This window comes from Vulpes lagopus, chromosome X (genome assembly GCF_018345385.1).
Source record: "Vulpes lagopus strain Blue_001 chromosome X, ASM1834538v1, whole genome shotgun sequence".
Taxonomy (NCBI): domain Eukaryota; kingdom Metazoa; phylum Chordata; class Mammalia; order Carnivora; family Canidae; genus Vulpes; species Vulpes lagopus.
The window spans coordinates 69,983,898-70,011,266 of record NC_054848.1 but is presented as its reverse complement, the minus strand read 5'-3'; the positions used below and the strand labels follow the sequence as shown (position 1 = coordinate 70,011,266).

The window sequence follows — 27,369 nt, the reverse complement described above, 5'->3', positions numbered from 1 at the left end:
TACCAACTTTTGCTAACCTTTGACCCTGTCGGACAAAAATCTCACACAACTCCATGGATCTGATACTTCTCTACCCATGGATTTGGTGTGCACACCTCTGCCCAGGTAAGATTAAGGTGAGGATGCACTATTTTCTGTCTACTTTCTGCTATTCATAGTTTTGTACATTGTTTTCAATTTGCTTTAGAAAAAGCAGGTAGGTTTCAAAATATGCTTTTCTTTTTTCCTTTTTTTTGTTCCAAGTTCTTACTTAAATTCTACTTAGTTAACATATAGTGTAATACTGGGTTTCAGGAATAGAATTTAGCAATTCATCACTTATATACAACATCCAGTGCTTATCACAAGTGCCCTCCTTAATAACTATTACCCATTTAGCCTATCCCCCCCACCTCCAACAACCTTCAGTTTGTTCTCTATAGTTAATAGTCTGTCTTGCCTCTCTTTGTTGTTCCTTCCCCTATGTTCATCTGTTTTGTTTCCTAAATTCCATATGAGTGAAATCATTTGTCTTTTTCTGACTGCCTTATTTTGCTTAGCATAATACACTCTAACTCCATCCATGTCCTTGCAAATGACAAGCTTTCATTCTTTTTTGTGGCTAATAATATTAATATTCCAATATAACAATAATATTCCATTGCTTATATATATCTATATAAACACATCTTTATCCATTCAGCAGTCAATGGGTATTTGGGTTCTTTCCATAATTTGGCTATTGTTGATAATGCTGCTATAAACATCAGGGTACATGTGCCCCTTTAAACAGTCTCTTTGTATCCTTTGGGTTAATACCTAGCAGTGCAATTGCTGGGTGGTAGGGTGTCTATTTTTATCTTTTTGAGGAACTTCCATACTGTTTTTGAGCGGCTACACCAGTTTGCAGTCCCACCAAAAGTTTAAGAAGGTTCCTCTTCCTCTGCATCCTCACCAACATCTATTTGCTGTGTTGTTAATTTGAGGTTTTATCTCATCACAGTTTTCATTTGAACATGCTTTTTTCAATCTAAACATACACCCAGGGAGGGTCTATACTACCTAATAAGCAATAGATAGATAGATAGCTATATATATCTTAGTACCTAGCAATAATGTCCCACAATCACCTACAGTTTTAGGTATAAAAACAAACTAATCTTCGCACCTATTGTCTATGTTGAGCCCCATACCTAGAAAGAACTTTTTCTTCACTATTCTCACTACATGGCACATAACTGCTCCCAGAGCTCAGACTCACACTATTAATAAAACAGTTTGGGCAGCCCCGGTGGCTCAGCGGTTTAGCGCTGCCTTCAGCCCAGGGCGTGATCCTGGAGACCCGGGATCGAGTCCCACGTCGGGCTCCCTGCATGGTCTTCTAAAAAATGAAGAGTATTTGATTATCTTTAATAAAACTCTACTTTTAAAAAGTGTTATTTTTTAATAACATCTTACATGTTCCAGTCTATATGAAAAGCCAAGAACTGAGAATATTATAATCCATGAATCCATAGTTAAGTCTTCAGTTCTGAATTCTAAATGTGTTTTCCATATGGGAAATGTGAGGAAGAGAGGAGGAAGTATCTAGTGACTCAGTTCCTGACATATTTTAGTCCAAATTATTAATTATTAATTTCTCCTATCTCTAAATCCCACCTATATACCTATGAATATATGGCACTAATCAAATGCAGATGTGTATACAAGCCTTATTCTCCTTATAATACCATAAATTCCTTGATAACAAGCACCTATATTTTAGGACTCTTTATCCTTCAGTTCTAAATAGAATATTAGGAAACAGAATTGCACTACAATGTGTATCAAATAAAGGAACAGTATCTGTGGGAAAATGTGCCCCATACTATTAAGCAAAAAGAGGAGGGGCCAGTAGCAGAGGGAATTTCATGCCTAATCATCAGTCCCAACTTACAGGCAATAAAGTCAGAGGTACAGTGGACTGCTGACAGCCATGTGGGAACAAGTGAGAGAGATATTGGAGAAGTACATTGTTTCCAGCACCACCACATTTATGGAGGTCACTGAGAAAGAAACAAAACAGAGATACTCGTACTTGTGATTAGACCACCAGGTCCCAAGGCAAATTCTGTGGAAAGGGAGGGAAAAGGCCAGGCAGAATTTCTAACCTACTTTAAATACCAGGGGAGCCACTGCCCTAGGGTCTTTCATATGGTCATGTATTTATAACTCAGTGAGTTCTTGCCCTCTGCTTTTGTAGTAATACTCTTTGTTTCAAAAGCTCAAAAGGGATTCTGCAAGAATCATGAATTTCTTGAGAAAGCTATCTAGAAAGGATGATTCATGTCCTAAAAATCTATTTCTTTTTAGAGTAATTTTGTAATCCAACAAGGAGCCTGAAAGGTTTCCTAATCGATACCTTGCAATGTCCCATTTCTATGGCTGCAAACCATTGCACCAAAAAAAGACCACTTTCAGTAAAACACATGATAGGCAATATCTCTAAACTCAAAAAATAGAAAATAATCACAAAACATTCGATTTTGGCCTAAGTATCTTTGTCCTCAACTAAACTAAAAGACTGAAAAACATTTATATACCATAACAGAAAGGGAGTTTACTTTTATTTTTAAGGAGCAGCCAAACCTTAAAACTCTGTATGTATCTTTAAAGCTTTATGTTCAAATCAACATAATCATTAATAATAACAATGATAATAGATATTATTTTATTCATGTTACAAATCAGGTTTTGTGTGACACCTAGATTTGAATGCAGATTAACATACGTGGATATCCTGGGTATATATGTAATCTTCTGAATATGGAGAAATTTTCATTCCTTTGGTTCTTTTAATTTCATCTGGACCCTTGTAATAATAAAAACTTTAAAAGCTGAAGTAATGGGCACCTGGGTGGCTCAGTTGGTTAAGCATCTGCCTTTGGCTCAGGTCATGATCCCAGGGTCCTGGGATGGAGTCCCACATCAGGCTCCCTGCTCAGCAGGGAATCTCCTTCTTCCTCTCCCTCTTTCCCTCTATCCCTCCCCAATGTTCATGTTCGCTCTCTCTCACTCTCTCTCAAATAATTAAAATCTTTAAATAAATGAATATAAGCTGTAGTAATAAAACTAAGTTGACAGTGTCTCTTAATACAAGGCTCATTTTTTAAATGAATTATACTAAATAGGACCTGGAGTTCAAATCACAGCCCTGAGACTACTTTGTGAGTGTGAGCAGTGCAGCTTCGCTTTGTCAAGAGATTCATGTGTAAAAATGGTAATAAAAATCCAAAGTATGACAACACTTCAGTGAGGATAATTTTACCTAGTTTTGAATATCATAAATCTTGCAGCTTCTCTTGGAATATTCTGGGAACTATAATTCAGCCTACACAAAACACATTCAGTTTGACAGCAACAGTCTTGTACACTAAGATACCTAACCTTTAGAGCAGTATCTATTTGTAAAACCAAACAACAAAAAGAAATTCAGACTTAGAGGGACAGATCTACAGAAGAGCAGGTTGGGAGCAAGGGTCAATTAAGTCACTGCAAAACTGTAAGTCATCAAAGCACACACTATTCACAGTACATGTTTAATTTCACAAATTTTCAAAGCTGTCAAATTAGACCATGCCAAAAGTATCAAAATTATATGATGATATATTTATACCACAAATAGGTCAATTATCACAGAGTTTTGACAAAAGATTTTAGACTTTAATATTTCCAATTATAAAAAGTCTAAAAGTAAGGTTTGACGATAAGGTCTGATCACATCACTCCCCTGCTCAGATACTCTACAGAATGAAATTCAAACTGTTTAGAGAAAACATTCAGTGCTCACTATAATGAAGCTATAATCTCCCTCCAGACTGACCTCTACCACTCACATATGTACAGCTGGGCCTCATTAGACTCAATTCCTCAAACTTGCTACAACTTCCTAACTCCCTTGCAGTTGTACAAAATGTCCCCTCTCCACCTTCTATCACTGTTTAAGAAAAAAACTCCCTGCACTTTGACTATCTTCTGTTGCCTATCTTTCCATGAAGTCAGCCCTAATACTCCCAGGACTTTTTACCTCTATAGTAGCATTTATCAAATTACACTTTGCACCACAGGTTTATAAACATCAGACTCCCCAACCCTGTGTTCCCAGTGGGCAGGGACTATTTATTTTAGTATTTTAATAATGCTTAGCACAAAACTGAGGTGGGTTTCTCCGAAATGCTTATTAAATTTTATTATATACTGAACAAGAATTTCAGGGGTGGAACTTTCCCAACTGAGTAGCTAACAAAATCCTCAGTAGTAAAATTAACCATATAGAGCTCTAAATTATTTGTAGATAACTCCTAGCCAATTTCTCAAACTCTATTATTTCTCAGCTACCTTAATCCAACAATGATAAAATGTGTTAAGATGCATTTATCAGACTCAATAATGAATAGAAAAAGTAAAACATAAAAATATAAAATATGAAGTATATTTTAATAATGTAGAAAAAATTACAGTTCATTTCTACATTTTAATTAGTCTGTTACTTCTAAGAAGGTAGCATGCTATCATAAAACAGCATGTATTTTGGAATCAGAATCAGTTAACCTCAGTGAGATTCACTTCCCTTACTTATAAAATGTGGAAAATGACTACACTTACCATACATGTTTTTTTTTTTAAGATTTTATTTATTTATTTGAGAGAGCAAAAGAGAGGCATGGAGGAGAGGAGCAGAAGGAGAAGAGGATGAAGCAGGCTCCCCACTGAGCGGGGAGCCCAATGCAGGACTCAATCCTAGGACCCCTGGATCATGACCTGAACCAAAGGCAAATGCTTAACTGACTGAGCTACCCAGGTGCCCCTTACTATACATGTTTCTTATAAAAAATTAAGTTGGTGATGTCAAGCTACCAGAGCAATGCCTGAAATAATGTAGGTTCTTAGTAAATGTTAATTCTCTTTCTCCATCTTACTACTGAGTTGGTAAAAAAATACTTCATATGATCACCCATACTCAGAAAACAAGTTCAATCATAGCCTTCCCTCCAAGATCTTAACATTTATAAAATCAATGATACTTAGGGGCACCTGGGTAGTAGCTCAGTTGGTTAAGCAACAGACTCTCAATTTTGGCTCAGGTCATTATCTCTGGGTCCTGAGATGGACCCCATGTAGGGCTCCACACTCAACACAGCATCTACTTGAGAGTCTTTCTCTCTCTTTCTCTTCTCTCTTTCTCTCTTTCTGCTTCTCCCCCCACTCACTCTCACTCTCTAAAAATAAATAAATAAATCTTTTTAAAAATTTAAAAATAAAATCAAAGACACTTTAAAAAACCTTGCCTTTACATAACTTTTAATTGAGAACATCCTTTTTAGGTTACCTGGGTGGTTCAGTCAGTTAAGCATCTGCGTTTGGCTCAAGTCATGATCCTAGAGTCCTGGGATGGAGTCCTATGTTGGGCTCTCTGCTCAGCAGAGTGCCTGCTTCTCCCCCTCACTCTGACTGCTGCTCTGCCTATTTCTGCATGCTCTCCCTCCCTCTATCAAATCAGTTAATAACCTTTTAAAAAGAGAAAGAGAGAACATCCTCATTTAACCTTACTGAACTATCTTTCAGGGGCTCCTGGGTAACTCAGTTAAGCATCTGCCTTTGGCTCAGGTCATGATCCCAGGTTACAGGGATCAAGCTTCACACTGGGCTCCCTGCTCAGTAGGGAGTCCACTTCTCCCTCTCCCTCTGTCCCTCCCCACCACTAGTGTTCTCTCTCTCTCTCTCTCTCTCTCACTCTCTCAAATAAAATCTTTTTAAAAAAATGTTTTAAATAAACTGTCTTTCATTCTCTAGGACCTAGGTCAAATGTGGCCTCTGTGAAGCTTTCCTCTCCCCACCAGCAATAACGTGGCATTCCAAAGAACACTATGCTGATACCTATTATAGAACTTATTACTTTAGACTTGTATGTCCCCCTTTTTTTCACTAGGCCATGGGCTCCTCAAGAGTAAAACCTATGTATAGTTGCTTTTATACCCTCAACATGATGCCTCATGCATTATAAGGATTAGTTATGTATGGAATAATTATACTCTATAACATACATTTATAATAAATACAACTGTGAATACAGCCATACAGAATAAACTGCCTCTCTACAGGTAAGATTGAAGGGGAATGAGTTGATCATGTCACTTTCAATCAGACAATAAATATTTAACAAGTTACATGAAGAAATGGAAGGAAAATAATTAGAATCTTCTGAGAAAACAGGGCAAGAGGTTATTTGAAGTAGGTGGAACAATTTAGGAAATAGCTTCACTCAAATAAAGGGGCAAATAGAAAAAGGAAGATAAGATAAAATTAGGTAGCTTAACAGGAACCCTAAATATAAGTTCGGTTCTAATGAATTAGATAAGAAGTAGTCACTTTTGCTTTTGTTTCCCTTTCCTCTGGAGACATGTCTAATAAGAATTTGCTACAGCCAAGGTCTAAGAGGTTTCTGCCTATGTTTTCCTCTAGGATTTTGATGGTTTCCTGTCTCCCATTTAAATGTTTCATCCACTTTGAATTTAATTTTGTGTATGGGGTAAGAAAGTGATCCAGTTTCATTCTTCTTCATATTGCTGTCCAGTTTTCCCAACGTCATTTGTTGAAGAGACTGTTTTTATTTTCCATTGGATATTCTTAACCGCTTTGTCAAAGATCAGTTGACCATATAGTTGTGGGTCCATTTCTGGGTTCTCTATCCTGTTCCATTGATCTATGTGTCTGTTTTTGTACCAGTACTGTATTGTCTTGATCACTACAGCTTTGCAATATAGTTTGGAATTGCTTTGGCTATTTGGGGTCTTTGTGGTTCCATACAAATTTTAAGATTGTTCTAACTCTGAAAAATACTGGTGGTATTTTGATAGGTACTATACTGAATGTGTAGATTGCTTTAGGTGGTATACACATTTTAACAATGTTTATTCTTCCAATCCATGAGTACAGAATGTTTTTCCATTTCTTTGTGTCCTCTTCAATTTCTTTGAGAAGTATTCTATAGTTTTCAGAATACAGATCTTCTACTTCTTTAGGTAGGTTTATTCCTAGGCATCATTGTTTTTCATGCAATTTCAGATGGGATAGATTCCTCTATTTCTTTTCCTGTTGCTTTGTTACTGGTGTATAGAAATGCAACAGAATTTCTACACATTGATTATATATCCTACAACTTTGCTGAATTCATGTGTGAGTTCTAAGCAATTTTTTGGTGGAGTCTTTCAGGTTTTCTACATAGAGTATCATGTCGTCCATAAAGAGTAAAAGTCTGACTTCTTCCTTGCCAATTTGGATGCCTTTTACTTCTTTTTCTTCTCCGATTGCTGAAGCTAAGACTTGTAGTACTTAATGAACTACTGGTACTTCATCAAGATAAAAAAGCTTCTGCACAGCAAAGTAAATAATCAACAAAATCATGAGGAAACCTACAGAATGGGAGAAGATATTTGCAAATGACGTATCTGCTAAAGAGCTAGCATCCAAAATCTATAAAAAATTTAACTCACACCCCCCCCCCCCCGAAAAAAATAACCCAGTTAAGAAATAGGCAGAAGTCATGAATAGATACTTTTCCAAATAAGACATCCAGATGGTTAGGAGACATACGAAAAGGTGTTCAACATCATTCATTATCAGGGAAATAAAAAATAAAACTACAATGATATCATCTCACACTGGTCAGAACAGCTAAAAATAGCAACACAAGAAACAGCAGGTGTTGGTGAAGATGTGGATAAAGGGAAATCCTCTTGCACTGTTGCTGGAAATGCAAAATGGTGCAGTCACTCTGGAGAACAGTATGGAGGTTCCTCAGAAAGTTAAAAATGGAACTACCCTATAACCCAGCAATTCACTATTAGGTATCTACCCAAAATACATATTTTAAGAGGTACATGCACCCCAATGTTTATAGCAGCATTGTCAACAATAGCCAAACTATGGAGCACGCCCAAATGTCAATCGACTGATGAATGAATAAAGATGTGGTGTTTGTGTGTGTATGTGTATGTGTGTCTGTGTATATACATGTATTCACACACATATATGTATATATTTATTATTCAGTCATCAAAAAGAATGAAATCTTGCCATTTGCAACAATGTGGATGGCGCTAAAGTGTATTACATGCTAAGAGAAACAAGTCATAGGAAGATAAACCCTATAGGATCACACTCATATGGGGAATTTAATAAAGAAAACAGATGGGGCAGCCCAGGTGGCTCAGCGGTTTAGCACAGCCTTCAGCCCTGGGTGTGATCCTGGAGTCCCGGGATTGAGTCCCACATCAGACTCCCTGTATTGAGCCTGCTTCCCCCTCTGCCTGTGTCTCTGCCTGCCTCTCTCTCTCTCTCTGTCTCTCATGAATAAATAAATAAAATCTTAATTTAAAAAAAAGGAAACAGATGAACATATGGGAAAGCGTAAAGAAAAATGGGGAGGGAAGCAAGCCATAAGTAACTCTTAATGACAGAGAATAAATTGAGGGTAATGGAGGGATGAGGGTAGGGGATAGGCTAGATGGGTGATAGATCTTAAAGAGGGCACTTGTTGTGATGAGCATTGGGTGTTACATGTAAGTGATGAATCACTGAATTCTACTCCAGAAATCAATATTGCACTACATGTTAAATAACAAAATTTTTAAAAAGTAGTCTCACTAGAAAATGCTAAAATAAATAAATACATAAAGGGACACCGGGGTGGCTCAGCAGTTAAGCATCTGCCTTTGGCTTGGGGCGTGATCCTACAGTCCGGGGATCGAGTGCCACATCAGGCTACCTGTGTGGAGCCTGCTTCTCCCTCTGCCTCTGTCTCTGCCTTTCTCTCTCTCTCTGTGTCTCTCATGAATAAATAAAATCTTTTTAAAAATAAATACATAAATACATGCTACCAAACTTGTAAAAAAAAAAAAAAAAGTAGTCATTGACTTTCAAAAGTCAAATAGGGAAGTTAATCTTGATTAAAGTGGACCAGAAATCATAAAGGTCAGTCAGTGACTAATATTACAGTAATACAGTCTGGTGATAAGCAAGGGAAGAGCTTATCTGAATAAGTAAACTTGATAAACACCATATGTATGTCTGTGTTTCAAGTTAATTTTTATTCTTCCTGCAAAGAGAATATTAAAACAATCGCTGCTATAAAGTATTCCAGGTTTCACATGGGTCTCAGAGAAATGAATCAACAAGTTTATGCTGTTTTTAGTAGAACTGCATCATAACTACGAAATGACTTTCAGCAAACAATGATACAGAATTGAACTTAGATGTCAGAGCAGCTAGGAAGGTTTGGCATCAACTGATGAGGCAAGTGATTGCCCGCAATTGCATATAAAGAAGAGCAGAAAAAGAAAAAAATTTAGAGATGAAAAGCAAAGGAAGCCATTACCTTTTGCAGTCAAATCCAGAGACAGAAGCTGCCAGAGAAGATTGTATCATGGAATGTAAAATTCATATAGATAATGAGTTAAAGTGACTAGGATCAAAAGTTGTTTAGGTATCAAAGAATCAGCAGACAGAAAAATTGCTTTTTAACTTATTAGGATAAGAGTGAATATTTTTCTCAGGGGTTCCAGAAATAAGGGGTAAGAGGTATAAGTTTACAACAACAAAGTTGTAAATAGGCCATCCAGCAGATTTCCAGTAGTGAAAAGGAAACGAAAATAAAATTAGTAGGAGTCAATAGAACAATGCTTTCTTAAAAAGAGGGATGATCTGGCCCTCCATATCTCCATATAGAGGGAAGGATAGAATAGAAGAATGAATGAATGGCTATTGAGTCACGGGAATTTTTCACATTAAATAAACACAAACTCATAGAGACCAAAGCAGAGTTTCTCAACAGTGGCACTACTGACATTTGGGCAGGATAATTCGCTGTTACGGCGGGGGGGGGGGGGGGGGGGGGGGGGGGGGGAGAGCTGTCTTGCACACTTGTAAAACGTTCAGCAGCATTCCTGGCCTGTATTCACTAGATAGCAGTAGCACCCTCCTCCATTTGTGACAACCAAAAATGTCTCCAGACAATACCATATGTCCCCTGGAAGACAAAATTGTGCCCCCACAGAGAACCACTGGTGTAAAGAAAAACAGAACATACTTTTGGGGACAAGAATGTGAATTCACATTCACAAGAATGTGAATTTTTATAAAACAAGACTCTTTAAAGCTCTAGATGAGGTCAAAAACAAAAGAAGGACATCAACAGCCAAGACTGTATTTAGAAGAAATACAAATTTGTAAGAATAGATAAGAGAGATATTTGAAAAACAGAAATAAAAAAATTAAATGGCTGGCTTAATTGCCAGCTTTCCCAGTTATGTTTATATCATTATTTGAGCTTAAGATGTCCTTTCCCTGGTTTCACACTTATTATACATAGTTCTATGAAAAGAACCAACACAGAAATTTTAATTTATTAAAGTTAGTGATCTTAAGTATGAAATAGCCCAATTTCCATGCATATACTGGTATAATCCTGATCTGTTTTATTCACCACATTTTTAAATTAAAAGCTCCCTTTTCCTCTTGAGAGGATGATGATTAAGACTGAAGGGCTAGAACTGAAATCACATTATGCACACTTCCATATTATTTGGCATGTAAGTCCATAGTTTAGGACTCTATTACTTGTCACATTTCAACACAAAAATAGCTTGTTATAACACTTTCAGCAGCCTAATTAAAAAAGATAGCACTTGGCTGAATGTGCCACACTTTTATAGAGCCAATCTTTAGGCAAGGCAGACACAAGCAGCAGGAGAAGGTAGGTGGTTCTTGGCACTCCCCTAAACAAGAAACAATGCATATTGTGTACTTGTTTTATTTCTTTTTTTAATTTTTTTTTTATTTATGATAGTCACACACAGAGAGAATGAGAGACAGAGACACAGGCAGAGGGAGAAGCAGGTTCCATGCACCGGGAGCCCGACGTGGGATTCGATCCCAGGTCTCCAGGATCGCGCCCTGGGCCAAAGGCAGGCGCTAAACCGCTGCGCCACCCAGGGATCCCTGTGTATTTGTTTTAATAGGAGATAGCATTAGTTTTTCCAAAGCAGCTTTACTTCATACAAAATTTCACAAACAAAAGAGGAATGGGCAGATGAGGAGAGATAGAAACTAAAAGATTAAGCAGGCAGTTTGGCTCACAGTGTAAACTGTTCAAAAGCTACTCTCTTCATTGGCTAACATACAAAAACAAGAGAGAGAATCATATGCAATATGCAATAGTTGTAAAGTATAGTGACATGACATGTATTGACCATGACATTATATTAAGAGGCCAGACTGATATTTTTAAGAACTATGTTCATATATCCTTAAAATCCACAGGCATATCACTCTAATCCTCATGGCTATTTTCTAGCAAGTGGTCACATATTTGACCTACTACTTCATGGCAGTGATTAAAGAATTTTAACTACTGATTATCAGTGGCACTAAAATGAATGGCCCTTCAACTTAGTCTTCTAAATTTTACATAAGCACAGTGCAAATGTGGGGTAGGTCCAACCATCACCAGTCTAGAGAACTATTAGGTCTTCAAGTAAACTTAGAGCCAGTCTGAAATTTAGAGACTTAGAGAATATAGAAAATAATGGTTAAAAAAACATGGATTTCAAAAAAAACAAAACAAAAAACATGGATTTCATAGTCACACTGGTCTTGAATTCCAAATTCACCACTGTATATCATTGGGCAAGTTATTTATCCTTCTCTGAGCTCTTCTCACCCACAAAATAACTAATGTGAGGACCAAATAACTCACTATTGATGGGGGAGGATATCCACCATTCTTATTGGGTAGAAACACCCTGATACTGAAAGGCCCTGACAACACTTTAGCCAGGCCATTTCTGAGGGCTGTGTTTAAAGCAAGTGACCCTAGGGGCACCTGGGTGGTTCACTTGGTTAAGTGCCCAACTCTTGATTTTGGCTCAGGTCATAATCTCAGGGTCATAGGATTAAGCCCCACATTGGGCTCCGTGCTCAGCAGGGAGTCTGCTGGAGATTCTCTCTCTCCCTCTCCCTATGTCCCTCCTCTGTCTCTCTCTAAAATAAATAAATAAGTAAATAAAAATAAAGCAAGTAGCCCTGATCATGAGGTAATAATACCACCCCTCCCCAAAGAGCAGGCCTGCTTTTGCTTACCATAAAAGTGGTGTAAATCCTCCAAGCTCAGTGTTCCTCACCTGTAATGCAGCTAACTGCCTGTGTAGGCATCCATCCCAGTCTACCTTATATAAATTAGGACCATAGTGACCCAGCTTGTCATGCTGACATTCTGGCTACTGCTTTGGCAATGAGTAATAAACCATCTTTTGTTGCTGACCCAGGAGTCTTGAGTCTTCGAAAATCATTCATGAAACAGCAACAGGTATAAAAGCAGGATAAAATCCCAGACCTTTAATAGTTCTTGACAAAAATATACAAGGCATTTAGAATAGCAAATGGCACATATGATATTGCTCATTATTGAGAAACATCTCTGGGCAGGCTTGAGTACTATACTTACTCAGTGAACCAAGAGATCTGCCGAAGGATTAGGATGACCGAAGGCAGAGCCAGCATTCTATTCTGTGTCCCTTGACACAATGCATGGTTAAAACAATGCTGATGTGACCTTCACTGAACTAGGCTAACTCAGACTCCAGCAACAGTAAAATTAACTGGTATTTTCACCTATTAGCATTCAGCCTTAAACTGTCATCTTTCATGACTGACAACTTTTCATCTAACTAGAACCCACATGTCATGTATTTATGTTATGGAATATTCGTTACAGCTGTAAATAATCTTTGACTCCCTGTACATCAGAGTTGAATGGAACCCTGAAGATAGTTTATTCTATAAAATAAGGGAGTTGAAATAAACTAACACCCAGAAAGAAGACAGATAAATGACTTGCCCAGAGTTACATTTTAAAAAGTAGTCAGCTTACTTTCTTTTTTTTAATAAATTTATTTTTTATTGGTGTTCAATTTGCCAACATACATAATAACACCCAGTGCTCATCCCGTCAAGTGCCCCCCCCAGTGCCCGTCACCCATTTACCCCCACCCCCCGCCCTCCTCCCCTTCCACCACCCCTAGTTCGTTTCCCAGAGTTAGGAGTCTTTATGTTCTGTCTCCCTTTCTGATATTTCCCACACATTTCTTCTCCCTTCCCTTCTATTCCCTTTCACTATTATTTATATTCCCCAAATGAATGAGAACATATAATGTTTGTCCTTCTCCGATTGACTTATTTCACTCAGCATAATACCCTCCAGTTCCATCCATGTTGAAGCAAATGGTGGGTATTTGTCGTTTCTAATGGCTGAGTAATATTCCATTGTATACATAAACCACATCTTCTTTATCCATTCATCTTTCGATGGACACCAAGGCTCCTTCCACAGTTTGGCTCTTGTGGACATTGCTGCTATAAACATTGGGGTGCAGGTGTCCTGGCGTTTCATTGCATCTGTACCTTTGGGGTAAATCCCCAACAGTGTCAGCTTACTTTCTATAGAACCTCTTTAAATTGCCAGAAATTAACTCTTAAAAATAAAACTTAATAAGATCAGTTATATATCCTATTTAGCTTATTTCAACTCTGTATAGCTTATAAAATAATCTCAGATTCTATAAAATGTGGAGTTCTGAAAACACAAAGTTGTGGTACTAGGATCCAAATGCAATTTCTACTACTTTATGGCAGCATGACTGATGATGGGTATGGATGGGAAATACTTTTAAGTAAATCTGTCACATTCAGTAATTGATTTCACATCCAATGGCCATCCTACTGCATGTTATTTCTGTGGCCAAGCAATAGAATACACCACTAATAATAGCCACAGAAACCAGTAAAAACAACAAGGAATAAGATGATCTTCAGAGCTAGAAACATGCAAGTGTTAATAGATTATTTAAAGGGAGGGGTTGAAAGCAGAAATATGCAATATAACATATCTTGATCCACAATTAGCTACAACAGAGCTTGTATGAAGAGTGTGGTAAACTGGGCCCAGAATCCTGCATAACTCCTACTTTAAAGTATAACGATGGGATCCCTGGGTGGCGCAGCGGTTTGGCGCCTGCCTTTGGCCCAGGGCGCGATCCTGGAGACCCGGGATCGAATCCCACGTCGGGCTCCCGGTGCATGGAGCCTGCTTCTCCCTCTGCCTGTGTCTCTGCCTCTCTCTCTCACTGTGTGCCTATCATAAATAAATAAAAAAAATTTTAAAAATAATAATAAAAAAATAAAGTATAACTGATGCTTCAATTCCATTATACAGAGATATGGCCCCTTAAAATTTAATATTTGGTCCCAGACCTACTCATCCATATAAAGAGGGAGGATTCAGATCTCATAGAAATTCACAAGACTATCTTAATTAAGCAAGTATAGGCTGTACCAAAGAAGGCTAAGAATTCAGAGATAAGAAAACATGGGTTAGCCCTACTTTAGTAAAACAAACACATGAAAAGCCAAACCACCAGCATGGAGAAAATTCAGGCCTTTTTTTTTTTTTTTTTTTTTTTTCACTGTAAAATCATTCTTCCCTTTAATAGCTTGTTTAAAGACAACTGTTATTCAACCAAAGGGGTGGAAAAATGTAAGCTAATGCACTGCCAGTGAAAAACAAGCTGTGAGGTCAGCCTAAGAAAAGATTATTTATACTCACAAATGTTTTATGTACACACTGCATCTTCTGGAAAAACACTGATTTTGTAACATGAGGTATCAAACTGCAAGGCACATTAGAGGATATGCTTCTGCCAAATTTATTTTAATCCATCTTATATTTTTATAGGTTCTGGCCTATAGAATCATTTCACATAAATGAAAATAAATTGGAGTTATGACACAAACTTCAAAAAAAGGCAGTTTTACCTGTATAATCTATAACCATGTGAAGCACTGTGGAACAATAATGTCAAAAGAATCACTGGGAGCGTTGGGTCGGCGGGATCAAGGGGGATCGGGAGGCACCAACAAAATGGCGGTGGACCCTCCACCTTGTAGCTCCCACCTCAGAACTTTCCTATCACCAGCAGACCACCCAAAGACACGTCATCGTGGGAGACTGGACCTATCCAGGAAACCTGAACCCGACGCGGGACTCGATCCCGAGTCTCCAGGATCAGACCCTGGGCTGAAGGCAGCGCGCTAAACCGCTAAACCGCTGAGCCACCCAGGCTGCCTCCCCTCTCCTCTTAAAAAGCCCGCTTGCCCTCCCCTGCGCGCGTGTCCCATTAAAAGCCTGTTTCGGGCAGCCCGGGTGGCTTGGCAGTTTAGCGCTGCCTTCAGCCCGGGGCCTGATCCTGGAATCCCAGGATCGAGTCCCGCATCAGACTCCCTGCATGGAGCCTGCTTCTTCCTCTGCCTGTGTCTCTGCCTCTCTCTCTCTCTCTCTCTCTTTCTTTCTGTGTGTGTGTGTCTCTCTCTGTTTCCCATGAATGAATAAATAAAATCTTAAAAAATAAATAAATAAAAGCCTGTTTCGACCAACTTTTGCCTGGCCTCTCTATTCCATTCACTACTGATCTGATTAAACCTAATAGGGAGGAGTGTAAAAAGGGAGGAATCTTAAGTTAGAGAAAGTTATCAACATGTTGAACCTGTGGGCTAGGTCCTCAAGAACACAGCCCTCTACAATTGAGTACTATAATCATTTAAAAGCAAATGTAGTCAGGTTCAGGACAACATATTACATAGATACACACCTTATATTCTTTTTTTCAGAATTAATGACAAATGGAAAATACTTATTCTAAGTGAGACATTACACTAAGTCCTGTGCCTTACTGAATTTCCTATCAGGTATGAGAATAAAATCCACAAAATAAAGATATAAGGAATATAGTATAGTTTAAATGCAGTCCCTAGCCTATATGGCACCTTTGTGTGAATTAGAAAAATCAGCACCCAGAAGATACATTCTTGTGATTGAGCACATGATTTGGTGAGTGATGTGACCTCTGTGGTCTTATACCCCTGAGCATAGTGGCCCAGGTCTATATTATACAAACAACCTCAAAACGTAAGTGTAGTTTATATAAGGTCTTGCTTTCCACATATGGAATCTTCTTAAGCACCTTCAGCCAACATAATATGTTATTAAGCACTTGGAATTTTTTAAGTGATGGATTTCAAAGTACATAACACAATACCTCCACAGCATATTCTCCCCTCAGCAAAACAAAAGAAACAAAGGCCACAACAATGATCCAGCCCCAACAATTATAACTCATCTCCTGTTTCGAGGAAAATTACTGCCTGATTGGGTCAGTAAACAGCCTAGAAGTTGCAGAGTGGAAATGGATTACTAGTCTAAATCTATTTGAATCCACGAAGTTCCAGAAATGATACGTCTAATGCCTCCCAGTACAGTAACACTGAATTGCTATCTGTAAAGTAGTGGTTACACAATTTCTTTAGTAAATATCTGTGGAGTCTAGGCTTTTTGCCCAAGTTGTTTTCTCACACTTACCCACTCCATCCATCCCCAGCTCCATCACTATATTAGTGTAGCCTGGTTTTTTGTTGTTGTTGTTGTTGTTGTTGTTTTTTGTAGCCTGGTTTTTAATTTTAACCCAAGTATCTAAATAAGAAAACTTAATAGTTCAGAGTTCTTTGTTAAAGGTTTGCTCACCCAATTATTCATATTCAGCAACCTACAGTATATTAAAGTGGCTAAAAACTAAAGACAGACACCTCAATTACCAAACTGGCATTTGTATTGAAATAAAAACTAGAGCTAGTAACATATACTTACTTGTGTGTGTGTATCAAAGAGTTATATGAACCCTTTATCCAGAGAACTAAGAACAAATTTCCTTTGCCCAACTATCTACAACATTTCCCTGGGAAAAAAATACTTACACATAAACCCCACCCCACTTCACAAATGGCAAAATGAAGAATGAGTGATTACCGAACCAGTGAGTGGAGCCAAAAGTCTTAATTTGGTCTCTATTCTATGGCACATAGTAACTGTTCTAAGGAGCCTCTCTACAATTGCATAGACAACCTTTTCAGATACTTCTACAGAATTAAAGACAAAGGGATGGCTGGGGGGCTCAGTCAGTTAAGCGTCCAACTCTTTTACTTTGGCTCAGGGCCTGATTTCAGGGTCCTAGAATCAAGCCCCACATCAGGCTCTGCGCTCAGTGCAGTCTTCTTAAGAGATTCTTCTATCCCTCCACCCTTCCTCCTGCTCACATGCGCTCTAAAATAAATAAACAAATCTTTTTAAAAAGAACCAATACTATATGTTGGCAAATCGAACTTCAATTAAAAAATATATTTAAAAATACAGACAATACATACCTTAAAAAATAAAATAAAAAATAAAAAAAGACTAAAGACAGAAGTGAACTTCATTGGAGCTGATACTTTATGATAGTACTTTGGTGGAATAACTTTAAATGAAATTTTCTCATTAATTTTAGGGTGCCTGGGTGGCTCAGTCCGTTAAGCAACCAATTCTTGGTTTTGGCTCAGTTCATGATCTCATGGGTCATAAGATCAAGCTCCACTTCAGGTTCCAAACTCAGTGGGGAGTCGGCTTGAACATTCTCTCCCTCTACCCCTCCTGCCACTTGCACATGCACACTCTCTCTCAAAATAAATAAAGCTTTAAAATTGTCACTTTAAGTTGTATTTCTTTAAGGAGCTCAGTGACATGTACATTAATTATGTATACATTACATTAAACTCTGTTTTTTGAGGCAATTAGGAATATTTGAATATAAACTAAGTATTAGATTATACCAGCAATACATTAATTTTTAAGATGCAACAGTGGCATGTGGTTACATTTTTAAAAAGTAATTTTTAGAGAAGGACACCAAAGTATGTAGGAGCAAAATGACATGATATCCCAGATTCGCATTAAAATGCTTTAGCAAGGAAAAAATAAAGGCTAAAGCAAATGCTGAAAATCTAGATGACTGCTGGATTGAGGGTAATGGATATATGGTGGTTCATTATATTAACCTCTCTACTTTTTAGTATGTTTGCAAGTTTTTATGTTTTATAAAAAAGGCCATCTTAACTAGCCCATATTATTAAAAGTTTTACTTTTAGCTAGGTGAAAGACCAACAAATTAAAGATAGACAAAAATGTCCTCATAATTTTGACCAAATCTTCACCATAGCATGTGGATATCTATCCCAGAATGACAAATATATTTAGGACCGTACCTAGCATATTTTCTCCCTTGGATGACCACTGGAATCACCAGGTAATTGAATCAATAGCCTTTGGAAAATAATGCATTCCTAATGAATTTGGGATTCTTACATAGACCTGTATGAATAGCCACCTAGAAGCTTCGCACATGAAGTAGGCACTGCTATATAGGCCTTAACAGAAGGAGAGACTGGTAGACAAATTTGACAGTATTTGGTAGTTTACTCTCCTGAAAGCAAGACAGAAAAACCTTCATTAAAGAAAAGCCTAAGTGTTGATTAGGAACAATTTTGTTTGCAACACTCTTTCATGAGAAAGGGGCCAATACCCTTTCCCCAGGCCACCTCACTTAAAGCAAGCAAATATCAGAATTCTCTTGAATGTCTGCTCAAGCTATAGCCAGAATAAATCAATCAGATTGAAACAGATTCAACCTGATGATATAAATAAGTTTTAAATTAGTATGAGTTCATTCTTTGCTATTTATATTCATAATAAATAGTTATGTAAAAATATAGCTTCCTTTATATGTATCAATTTTGAGCTATCTTCTTACAAGAAGACAATGGGTATCTCCTACAAGATGCCCACTTGGATATCAAGTATATAACTATCATTTCAAGTCACCTGGCCATCATTTCAGTCTCTTCAGTCTTGAGAGAAAAGAGCATATCAAACACCCCAAATCTGACAAAAGAGTTGGTCTCTTCTGCACGCGAGGCTGAATATAGGAATAGGGAAAAGTCGGGTCTTCAATAATAATCAATATAGTGCTAGTGATAACCAGTAATATTTAACCAAATGTGATGATTCATGGAAATTAGCATATATTATGTATGTATAATTTTCAGAGTATCCTGTTATTTAAAGTGTTCTTTGGGACCAGATTGACATACTGCTACTGCCAGAGCTCTTGGTACTTAGAGTGAACTCTAGGTGGATTATAATTATAATAGTTCCAAAAAGGAACAAAAAGAGAAATCGAATAATTTTTCACTTTCAGAGACCCTGAAGCATAATAACTCAGTGCTATAAGTACTTTCTACAATTAGAAGTGATAGGCTTTAAACTTATCTCTAGGTCAATCACCTTAACATATCAGGGACTCATTTTCCTTATTTGTACAACAGCAGTAAGTTACCTGGCAAAGCAGAATGCCAAAGATATCTAATAAACATTTTTTAACAAAAACTTTAAATGTGTCAGATTTATAAATTGGAAGAAAATTTAGCCCGGTTCTTAAAAAAAAAAAAAATACTATAGTGAAAAAAATGTTAGATTCACATCTTATATTCATCCAAAAGAAATAATTATTAGAAGGTCAAAGTATACTCTTCCAATTGGACAAACAGAATAGGGAATCAGTCAACATATAACCATATTATGGATGGCCATTAAACTATCTAACCACAATCACAATAGATTCAAGTAATGTAGGGGGTTAATAGTAATGCTCTATTTTGTATAGCAATACAGAATTTCCTAAATACAACTCATTCATAACTGTTTTATCTAAACCACCTTGTAAAGCCAACCATGCAGACATTATCTCCAACTGGCAGATGTTAATGAAAGGGCTCAAACTCCTGCTATTAAACAGTTCATCACAGATGGCAAGCAAATAAAATATAAAATAGACACTGGAACCCAGGTCCTGTGGTCCTCCATTCAGTATTCTGTTGCCAATAATCTGAAGTCTCCTACTAATAACAATAACATGTTTCTTGGGTTATAAGTTTTCATACATCTTTTCTGCATGGAGGTTTGGGCTCTGTCATCACAAGAATCCAACCAAACAGGAGAATCCAAGGAGTTCTTCTCCCAGACCAGAAGTTTCTTGAATTTCAAAACAGACGAAGGACACAGAGGAATGTACAGATAGGTTCATTTGATAGAGTATTTTTTTTTTTAATTAAGGATTTTTTTTTTTAAGATTTTATTTATTTATTCATGATAGTCACACAGAGAGAGAGAGAGAGAGGCAGAGACACAGGCAGAGGGAGAAGCAGGCTCTATGCACCGGGAGCCCGACATGGGATTCGATCCCGGGTCTCCAGGATCGCGCCCCGGGCCAAAGGCAGGCGCCAAACCGCTGCGCCACCCAGGGATCCCGATAGAGTATTTTTTTTTAAGCCTATTTTCAACAACCTACATTCTCAAAATGTCTGGCCTATAGGGAAAGAATTCCCAGCTAATAATCACTTACTGAGTAATTTTGCACCCAAACACTGGCTTGCAAGTTTTTCAAAAATAGACATAAAGTGGAACCATTGCCCAGAAGCACCTTATTATAATCTCTGTAGATATAAGATCATCATGTAACATTCAGACTCACAATAGTTATGAGTTCAGAATAAAAAAGAGCCTTTGTAAGCTGAATTAATCAGTGGAGTTTTTAATGAAAGAATGAGGGGATTTCTGAGACACAAGCTGGGCTGTGAAAGGCAGGTGAGATTTATAAAGGAGAAACAAGATGGATATTTCAAATTTGGTGAAGATGTTCAGCATGGGTGGCAAGAAGGTGAGGCAAGGGAGTGGCAGGAGGAAAGTGAAATGCAGAGAAATATGCCAAGTAAATACACAAACTAGTAAATGGATGAGTAGATGAGCTGCAACAAGAATCCAGGTCTCTAAACATCAAACTCTTTTATGCCACTCTGTTCCTCCTAACTGCCTTCTTGCCTCCATTCTGGTACTCCTCTCCAAGAAATTCTCCATTGTATTTTCTTTCTAAAATATAAGCCTAGGGACACCTGGGTGGCTCAGTTGGGTGTCTGCCTTTGGCTCAGGCCATGGTCCCAGAGTCCCAGGATTGAGTCCCGCATCGTGCTGCCTCAAGGAGCCTGCTTCTCCCTCTGCCTGTGTTTCTGCCTATCTGGGTCTCTCACGAATGAATAAATGAAGTAAACAATAAAGTAAAAAATAAAATACAAGTCTAGGGCGCCGGTTAAGCATCTGCCTTTGGCTCAGGTCATGATCCCAGGATCCTGAGATCAAGTCCTGCATCAGGCTCCCTGCCCAGTGGGGAGTCTGCTCCTTTCTCCTCAGCCTTTCCCCTTGCTTGTGCTTTTTGTCAAATAAATAAATAAAATCTTTTAAAACACACACACACACACACACACACACACACACACACACAATTCTGATCAGGCCAGTATCCTGCTTAAGTCTCTTCAATGGCCTATTATGGCTTGCATAAAAAAGTTGAAACTCTAAAATAGCATACATGTATCCATCATGATCTGGACTCTCTCTCTCTTCTCTCAGGTCCACCATGTGTATCCTTTGTTTCAGCCATTAAAATCTATGCATAGTTCCTTTATTAGGCATGTTACCATATCTCTCAACTTTTGTAGATGTTCTTTAAACTTAAAAATGCCTTTCCTTCCCCTTCTTCAATTAATGCCTTATTCTTCAAGCCTTGGTACATTATCATCTACTATGGTAAGCCTTTCCTTGTCACACTCAACCATCCAATTAGATGCTGCTCCACAATATATCACCCTCTTATGCATATTCCTATGATTCCTTATCACACAGCTTTTAATCATTAACTTCCCTGTCTCCCCCACTAGACTATGAGCACCTTTGTATCACCAACCATCAGAATGCCTAGCATGGAGTATGTGCTCATTAAATATTTGTTGCATAAATGAACTCATTGTGCTCAACTTATCAACTGAAATCAAAACATAATTTACCCAATTATAAAACCAATAACCAAATAGGAAGTTATACAATAACCAAAATATTAACTTCTGTTACATCAAGTTACTAATTTTACTCCACTATCTTAAGAACCAAAGGCTTAGGAATAATACAGAAACACAAAGTCAAAATGCAAAAACATCTAAGAATGTTAAACCAGTCTACACCACTCTACTTTAACAGTCTGGTTAAGTCATTGACTTAAATCTGTGGGATTCAAGATGCGTCTCCTTCATAATACTTCTAGAGCTCTACTATATTTGACAAAATACACTCCATGATTGACACCAAACTAATAATTAATCTAAGATTCATTCTGCTTTATGACATGCTACAATCTGTGCCTAACCAAAGAGTTACATAAAATACAAAGCTTTACTACTACCGCATTATTCAAAATGTGAGAAGCCCAGAGAAGATTGCCTTCGGTAAAAATAATTTAAAAAGGGTCATTATAAGGATTCACAGATAAAGAAAACTGAAGTAAATTCTGTTAATTTTTTTTATTCATGAGAGACACAGAGAGAGAGGCAGAGACACAGGCAGAGAGAGAAGCAGGCTCCATGCAGGGAGCCCTACACTGGACTCTCCCGGGACTTCCAGGATCACGCCCTAGGCCTAAGGCAGATGCTCAACCGCTTAGCCACCCAGGCATCACAAGTTCTGTTAGATTTTGATTTGATCTTAAACAGAAGTCATTAAAGTCCTGCAATGTCACTTTGAAAAAATTCTAATATCCATCAAAAGGTTAAGATATGAATTAAAGTAGTTCCTCTCTATACAAAACATACCTTCCTTCTCAAGTTTTTCACAACAATGAGAAACAAAATGGAAAGAAATGAATCACAAAAGCCTTACACTGTAATGAATCCACGATAACTACTGTTACTTTTTCCATGTAAGGAACCTTTCATCTTAGCTAATATTATACAGACATTATCTGATTAACTTCTTTTTTACTCCCTGATGAATAATCAATCATTTTTGTGATCAGTACTATTTCCTTTCTCCCTTCATCACTGACCTCCTCCTCTCCCTAGTAACTTGGAGTGGAATCAATTGGCATTTCCTTTACCTTCTCTCTTTGGTTACTCAATAGTTCTTATTCTTCTATAGGTGACAGGTGCCATTGAGAAATTGATGAAAACTATGGGACCCACAAAAATGAATGTACCTACAAACACTCAAATCTTATAATTTCAGGAGTTTAAGAACCCCTATCCTCCACAATCACCTATCGAAATAATTTCTATGACCATATAGCTCTCTTTTATAATCTCACACCACAGCTCCTTTATACACACACACAATTAAGAACTATTACAGTGATTAATAACATAATACTCAAAATAACAAAATTAAGTCTAGGTAAAGTTTTATCTTACTGGCAATATTTTAAGAACCCCAGTCGAACCCCAACCTAAAAGGCCTCAGAAGAACATGCTGAGCACTTCAATAAGACAACTTAAAATAATGAGTGCGGCATTTTTTTTTTAAAGTCTACCCAAATCATGTCATTTGGTCAATTTGCTTGCCTTAAAATGTGCTGAAATGTCTTCCTAAATGTGTTTTTATTAATTCTGACACATCACTTGTAAAATCATGTAAGGCTCAAAAGTTAATTTCAGCAACAAAGAAAGTTCCAACTGATATTAACAAACTCTTGGATTTAAATACGTATTCTACTATATCAAGCTATGTTCAACACTGAACATTGTTAGCCAGGAAATGAAAATGATACCATCTCACAAGGATCTAACTACCTTGTCAAAGCAAGTAAAACAAAAAAGATGGAACACACAAATACCAAAGGGAAGGGAAAAATATAATCAAGGTGTCAATACTAACAGAGGTAAGTGCTTTCTTGAAAGCACAACTCCTAAAAGTAGAAGGTTCTTGCTGGATGTACCAAACTATTCATGGACACTGAGTTCACTTTTATTTTTGCTTAAACTTTCACTCACTGTTCAAATCACAGATTTGTACTAGGTCAAAAAAATAAAAAGGAAACATGATCACTCTTTTACCACAAACATAAATTTCAAAATCACATCAGATTTCTTAAATAACTAGTGATACCCTCATAAAACCTTTTTATGTTTCATGATGCTGGGGACACCTATCAAACCCATTAACCCTCTGCCAGCATAGACAATTCACAAAGAGCAGTTTCTTCATTTGTATATACTGGGTTAATGGGACACATCAAGTAAGCAACTTCTCAATTTGCCTCAAATTAGGGCAGAACTGGTGAGACTTTAAACTGTTCATTTTATTCTACCTACTAGGTCCCTTCCCATACAATGGAAATCTGTATATTTTCTGAAATAATACTTTGATCATCCATTGTCTTCCAGTACAGACAATCCATAATTGAAAGGCAAATTGAACAAGAGAGAAGAGCAACAGGTACATACCAAATGATCAGATGCCACAAGAAAAGGCTTTAGTAATGTCACTATCTCCTCCCCCTTATTATAAATAAGTTGCTGGTTAAAACTGAAAACCAGATGCGGAACATGTGCTTGTACTTCAGATTTAGTCTAAGAACCTTCAAACAGGAGTGTTAACTGAATTGTGCAGGAAAACTATTTCCCTTCATAGCACCAATTATAAACTTTATTGATAAATGTCTGCATATTTGCCATGGTCAATATATTCTGTTAATGCTACCAGTTTTTAAGTTTCACTATTAAACCATTTCATATTAAAAAAAAAAAAAAGAGGAACCCTTTTAACTGATGAGTTGAAACTCCAGTATTTCCCAACCTAATACCAGGCCCTTTAGATTACATTCCTAAGCACACTAAATTAGTGGCAGGAAATTAAGTCAATGGCAGGAAATGCTACCACTGGCTCACAGACTTTTCAGGGCAATGAAACTTGTGCAGCCTTACTGCTTTTGAGAGTTCTTAACTAAGTGGAAGTACTGTACTGAATGCCTATTATATACACAACGGTTGGTGGTGGTATCTCATGGAGCCTCGAACTCCCACGCTTCCCCCACTCTTACAAAGAAATGTTTCTTGGGAGAGCACATGGAAGAGGCAACGGGAAAAAGCGCACGTAGGCGACTCTTCCTTGGATTTCGGGTAAAGTAAAAAGACTAGGAGCCTACGCCCTGTGGTTTTTTTTAGGGTGGGGCTGGTTTGCAAGTCTGTGAGTGGGCTCCTAAGTATTTGGACTGAAAACGAGAGGTTCTCCTGCCCGGACACTAAGCGTTAAAGAGTCAAAACCCAGCAACTGACAGCGGTGGGAAGGAAAGGAATGGCGGGAAGATCTGTGCCCACAAGTTAGACAAACAACAGACCCTACCCAGTACTCGGAGTCTCCCCAAGTTGGGTGGGGCCTTTAGTCTTTCCGCTCTGCCTCCCAGAATAAGAGAAAGGGGTTAAGGGGGAGAAAGGGGTGCTCTTCCGCCCCCACGCAGTCTCCGCGCTTCGGCGTGGCCGCTCCTTTAGCGGCTCCCCCAGTAGCACAGCGAGATCGCAGTTAGCCTTGGGAAGGGGCCCCGGAAGGGGCCCCGGCCCCCCCCCTCCGTGCCCAACAGCCGATAGATCCCGGGGCTCTCGCTGTCCCCAAGGCCGGCGGGGACTGCGGGAGCACTCACCAATTTGGGTTTGTTTTTCGTTTCCTCTTCGTTGAGGGCCCGGTTCCCCGAGCTCCGCTTGTTGCTCCGGCCCCCACCGGGTTCCTCGCTGCCGCCTCCCGCGCCCGACGCCGCCGCCCCGGGCTGCTCCATCTTTCTCCGGCCCTAACACCTGTGTCCTGTAACCCCACCTTTCCTCAACTTGGGGAAGCCCCTCGGGGTGGTCCCGCTGCCCCAACTGATCCGGTATCACCTCTTCCTGTGTGAGAGTGTGTCCGTCTGGGGAGCTGGTTCCCGGCTCCCAGGCACCCCCAACGACGCAACACGCCGCAGTTGCCACTACTCGGCGCTGGGGCAAGCCCTGCCCCTGAGCAGCTGCAATAACCGCGGTCGCTGGCGCCGCCGCCCTTAGGGCGGCGTTTAGGGTGCAGGGAAAGTAGGTGACTATCTCTTTAAAAGGGCCTCGACACACGTGATTCATCAAAGTACCCGCAGTCAGCCGCCCGGGCGCCGAAAGCTGCTTCCTACTTCCAGTGCCAAGCGGGCCCCAGCTACTGAGCATGCCCAGCGCAGCGATGGGAGCCAGAAGAAAGGACAGGACTTTAAACTGCTGTTAAGCACGGATTTCACTTCCTTAGGGTCCTAGCGTGAAATGGAAGGGAACTAGTCAAGAGAAAGGAGGTGTAGCCTGTTTTAAAGATGGGGAAACTGAGGCCCGTACGGATTCAAGTGTGAGTCACTGGCAGGTCTACCTGAGTATCAGTTCCACTAGTGTAGGCCACAGCACCTTCCCCACAGAGGCCTTTCTGGGGGTGTGGTCCTGCTAAGCTCTGTGGGAGGGGTGGATTGGCAAGACAGCTGGCATCCTATAGGAAAACCACCACTGGGAGTGCTGATTAATTGCCTGGACAGATTGTATGGGTCAAAGTGGAAAGGGGGGTGCTTTGTATTGCTATGATTGCTTTGCGATCAAAGAAATACAGTTGTTCCTTTATTCCCATGCTGCTGGGTAGTAGAAGCAGCAGGCATCCACTACTTAATCTTGGGGGAAGAGAAGCAGTTAAGGCTCTTTAACCAAAGCACCTATAGAGAGTTAGCAATTGGACTGAGTGCTATTTTCAGTTTCTGGAACTAGTTTAGGTTCAGGGTTGGGAGAAAGATCATGTGTGTCAATGCTTTGTTTAAAATGTAAATCTCTAGACAAATGCTAGGTATTTTTGTGCAGCAGCTGCAGGTACTGTAAGCATTATTAGCCGTTAGTGCTTGAATTGTCAGGAAGAGGCCCATGCTATATTTCTAACATCTTTTGTAAACAGGGCCTTCTAAAAATAGTGTTTACACTGAGAACATTACAGAGGAGTGCAGGATTCGAATGAACAACCATCATAGAATAAGAACACATATGCTAGAGAAGCCTGAAATGTAAACTCAGATACTATTAACATGTCCATATGCCTGTTATCCAGATATCTTCAGCCTATGATTTCTTTTTATTCATGAGAGACACAGAGAGAGAGGCAGAGACACAGGCAGAGAGAGAAGCAGGCTCCATGCAGGGAGCCCTACACTGGACTCTCCCGGGACTTCCAGGATCACGCCCTAGGCCTAAGGCAGATGCTCAACCGCTTAGCCACCCAGGCATCACAAGTTCTGTTAGATTTTGATTTGATCTTAAACAGAAGTCATTAAAGTCCTGCAATGTCACTTTGAAAAAATTCTAATATCCATCAAAAGGTTAAGATATGAATTAAAGTAGTTCCTCTCTATACAAAACATACCTTCCTTCTCAAGTTTTTCACAACAATGAGAAACAAAATGGAAAGAAATGAATCACAAAAGCCTTACACTGTAATGAATCCACGATAACTACTGTTACTTTTTC

General features: G+C 38.7%; 1 protein-coding gene across 6 annotated transcripts in view; it reads right to left on the bottom strand.

The window, feature by feature from the left end:
* Positions 1-27,369, bottom strand: part of DIAPH2 (diaphanous related formin 2) — a 1,156,455-nt gene that overhangs the window by 1,075,926 nt on the left and 53,160 nt on the right. For 3 of the 6 annotated variants that reach the window (XM_041741551.1, XM_041741552.1, XM_041741553.1), the window contains exon 1: positions 25,509-25,988. The exons of 2 other annotated variants lie outside the window; for them this stretch is intronic. In XM_041741551.1, the coding sequence (XP_041597485.1) occupies positions 25,509-25,640 (132 nt within the window). In that variant the 5' untranslated portion in view covers positions 25,641-25,988. Of the gene's footprint in view, positions 1-25,508; positions 25,990-27,369 lie in introns of those variants that run through there. One more of the 6 variants, XM_041741556.1, reaches the window with a different exon arrangement.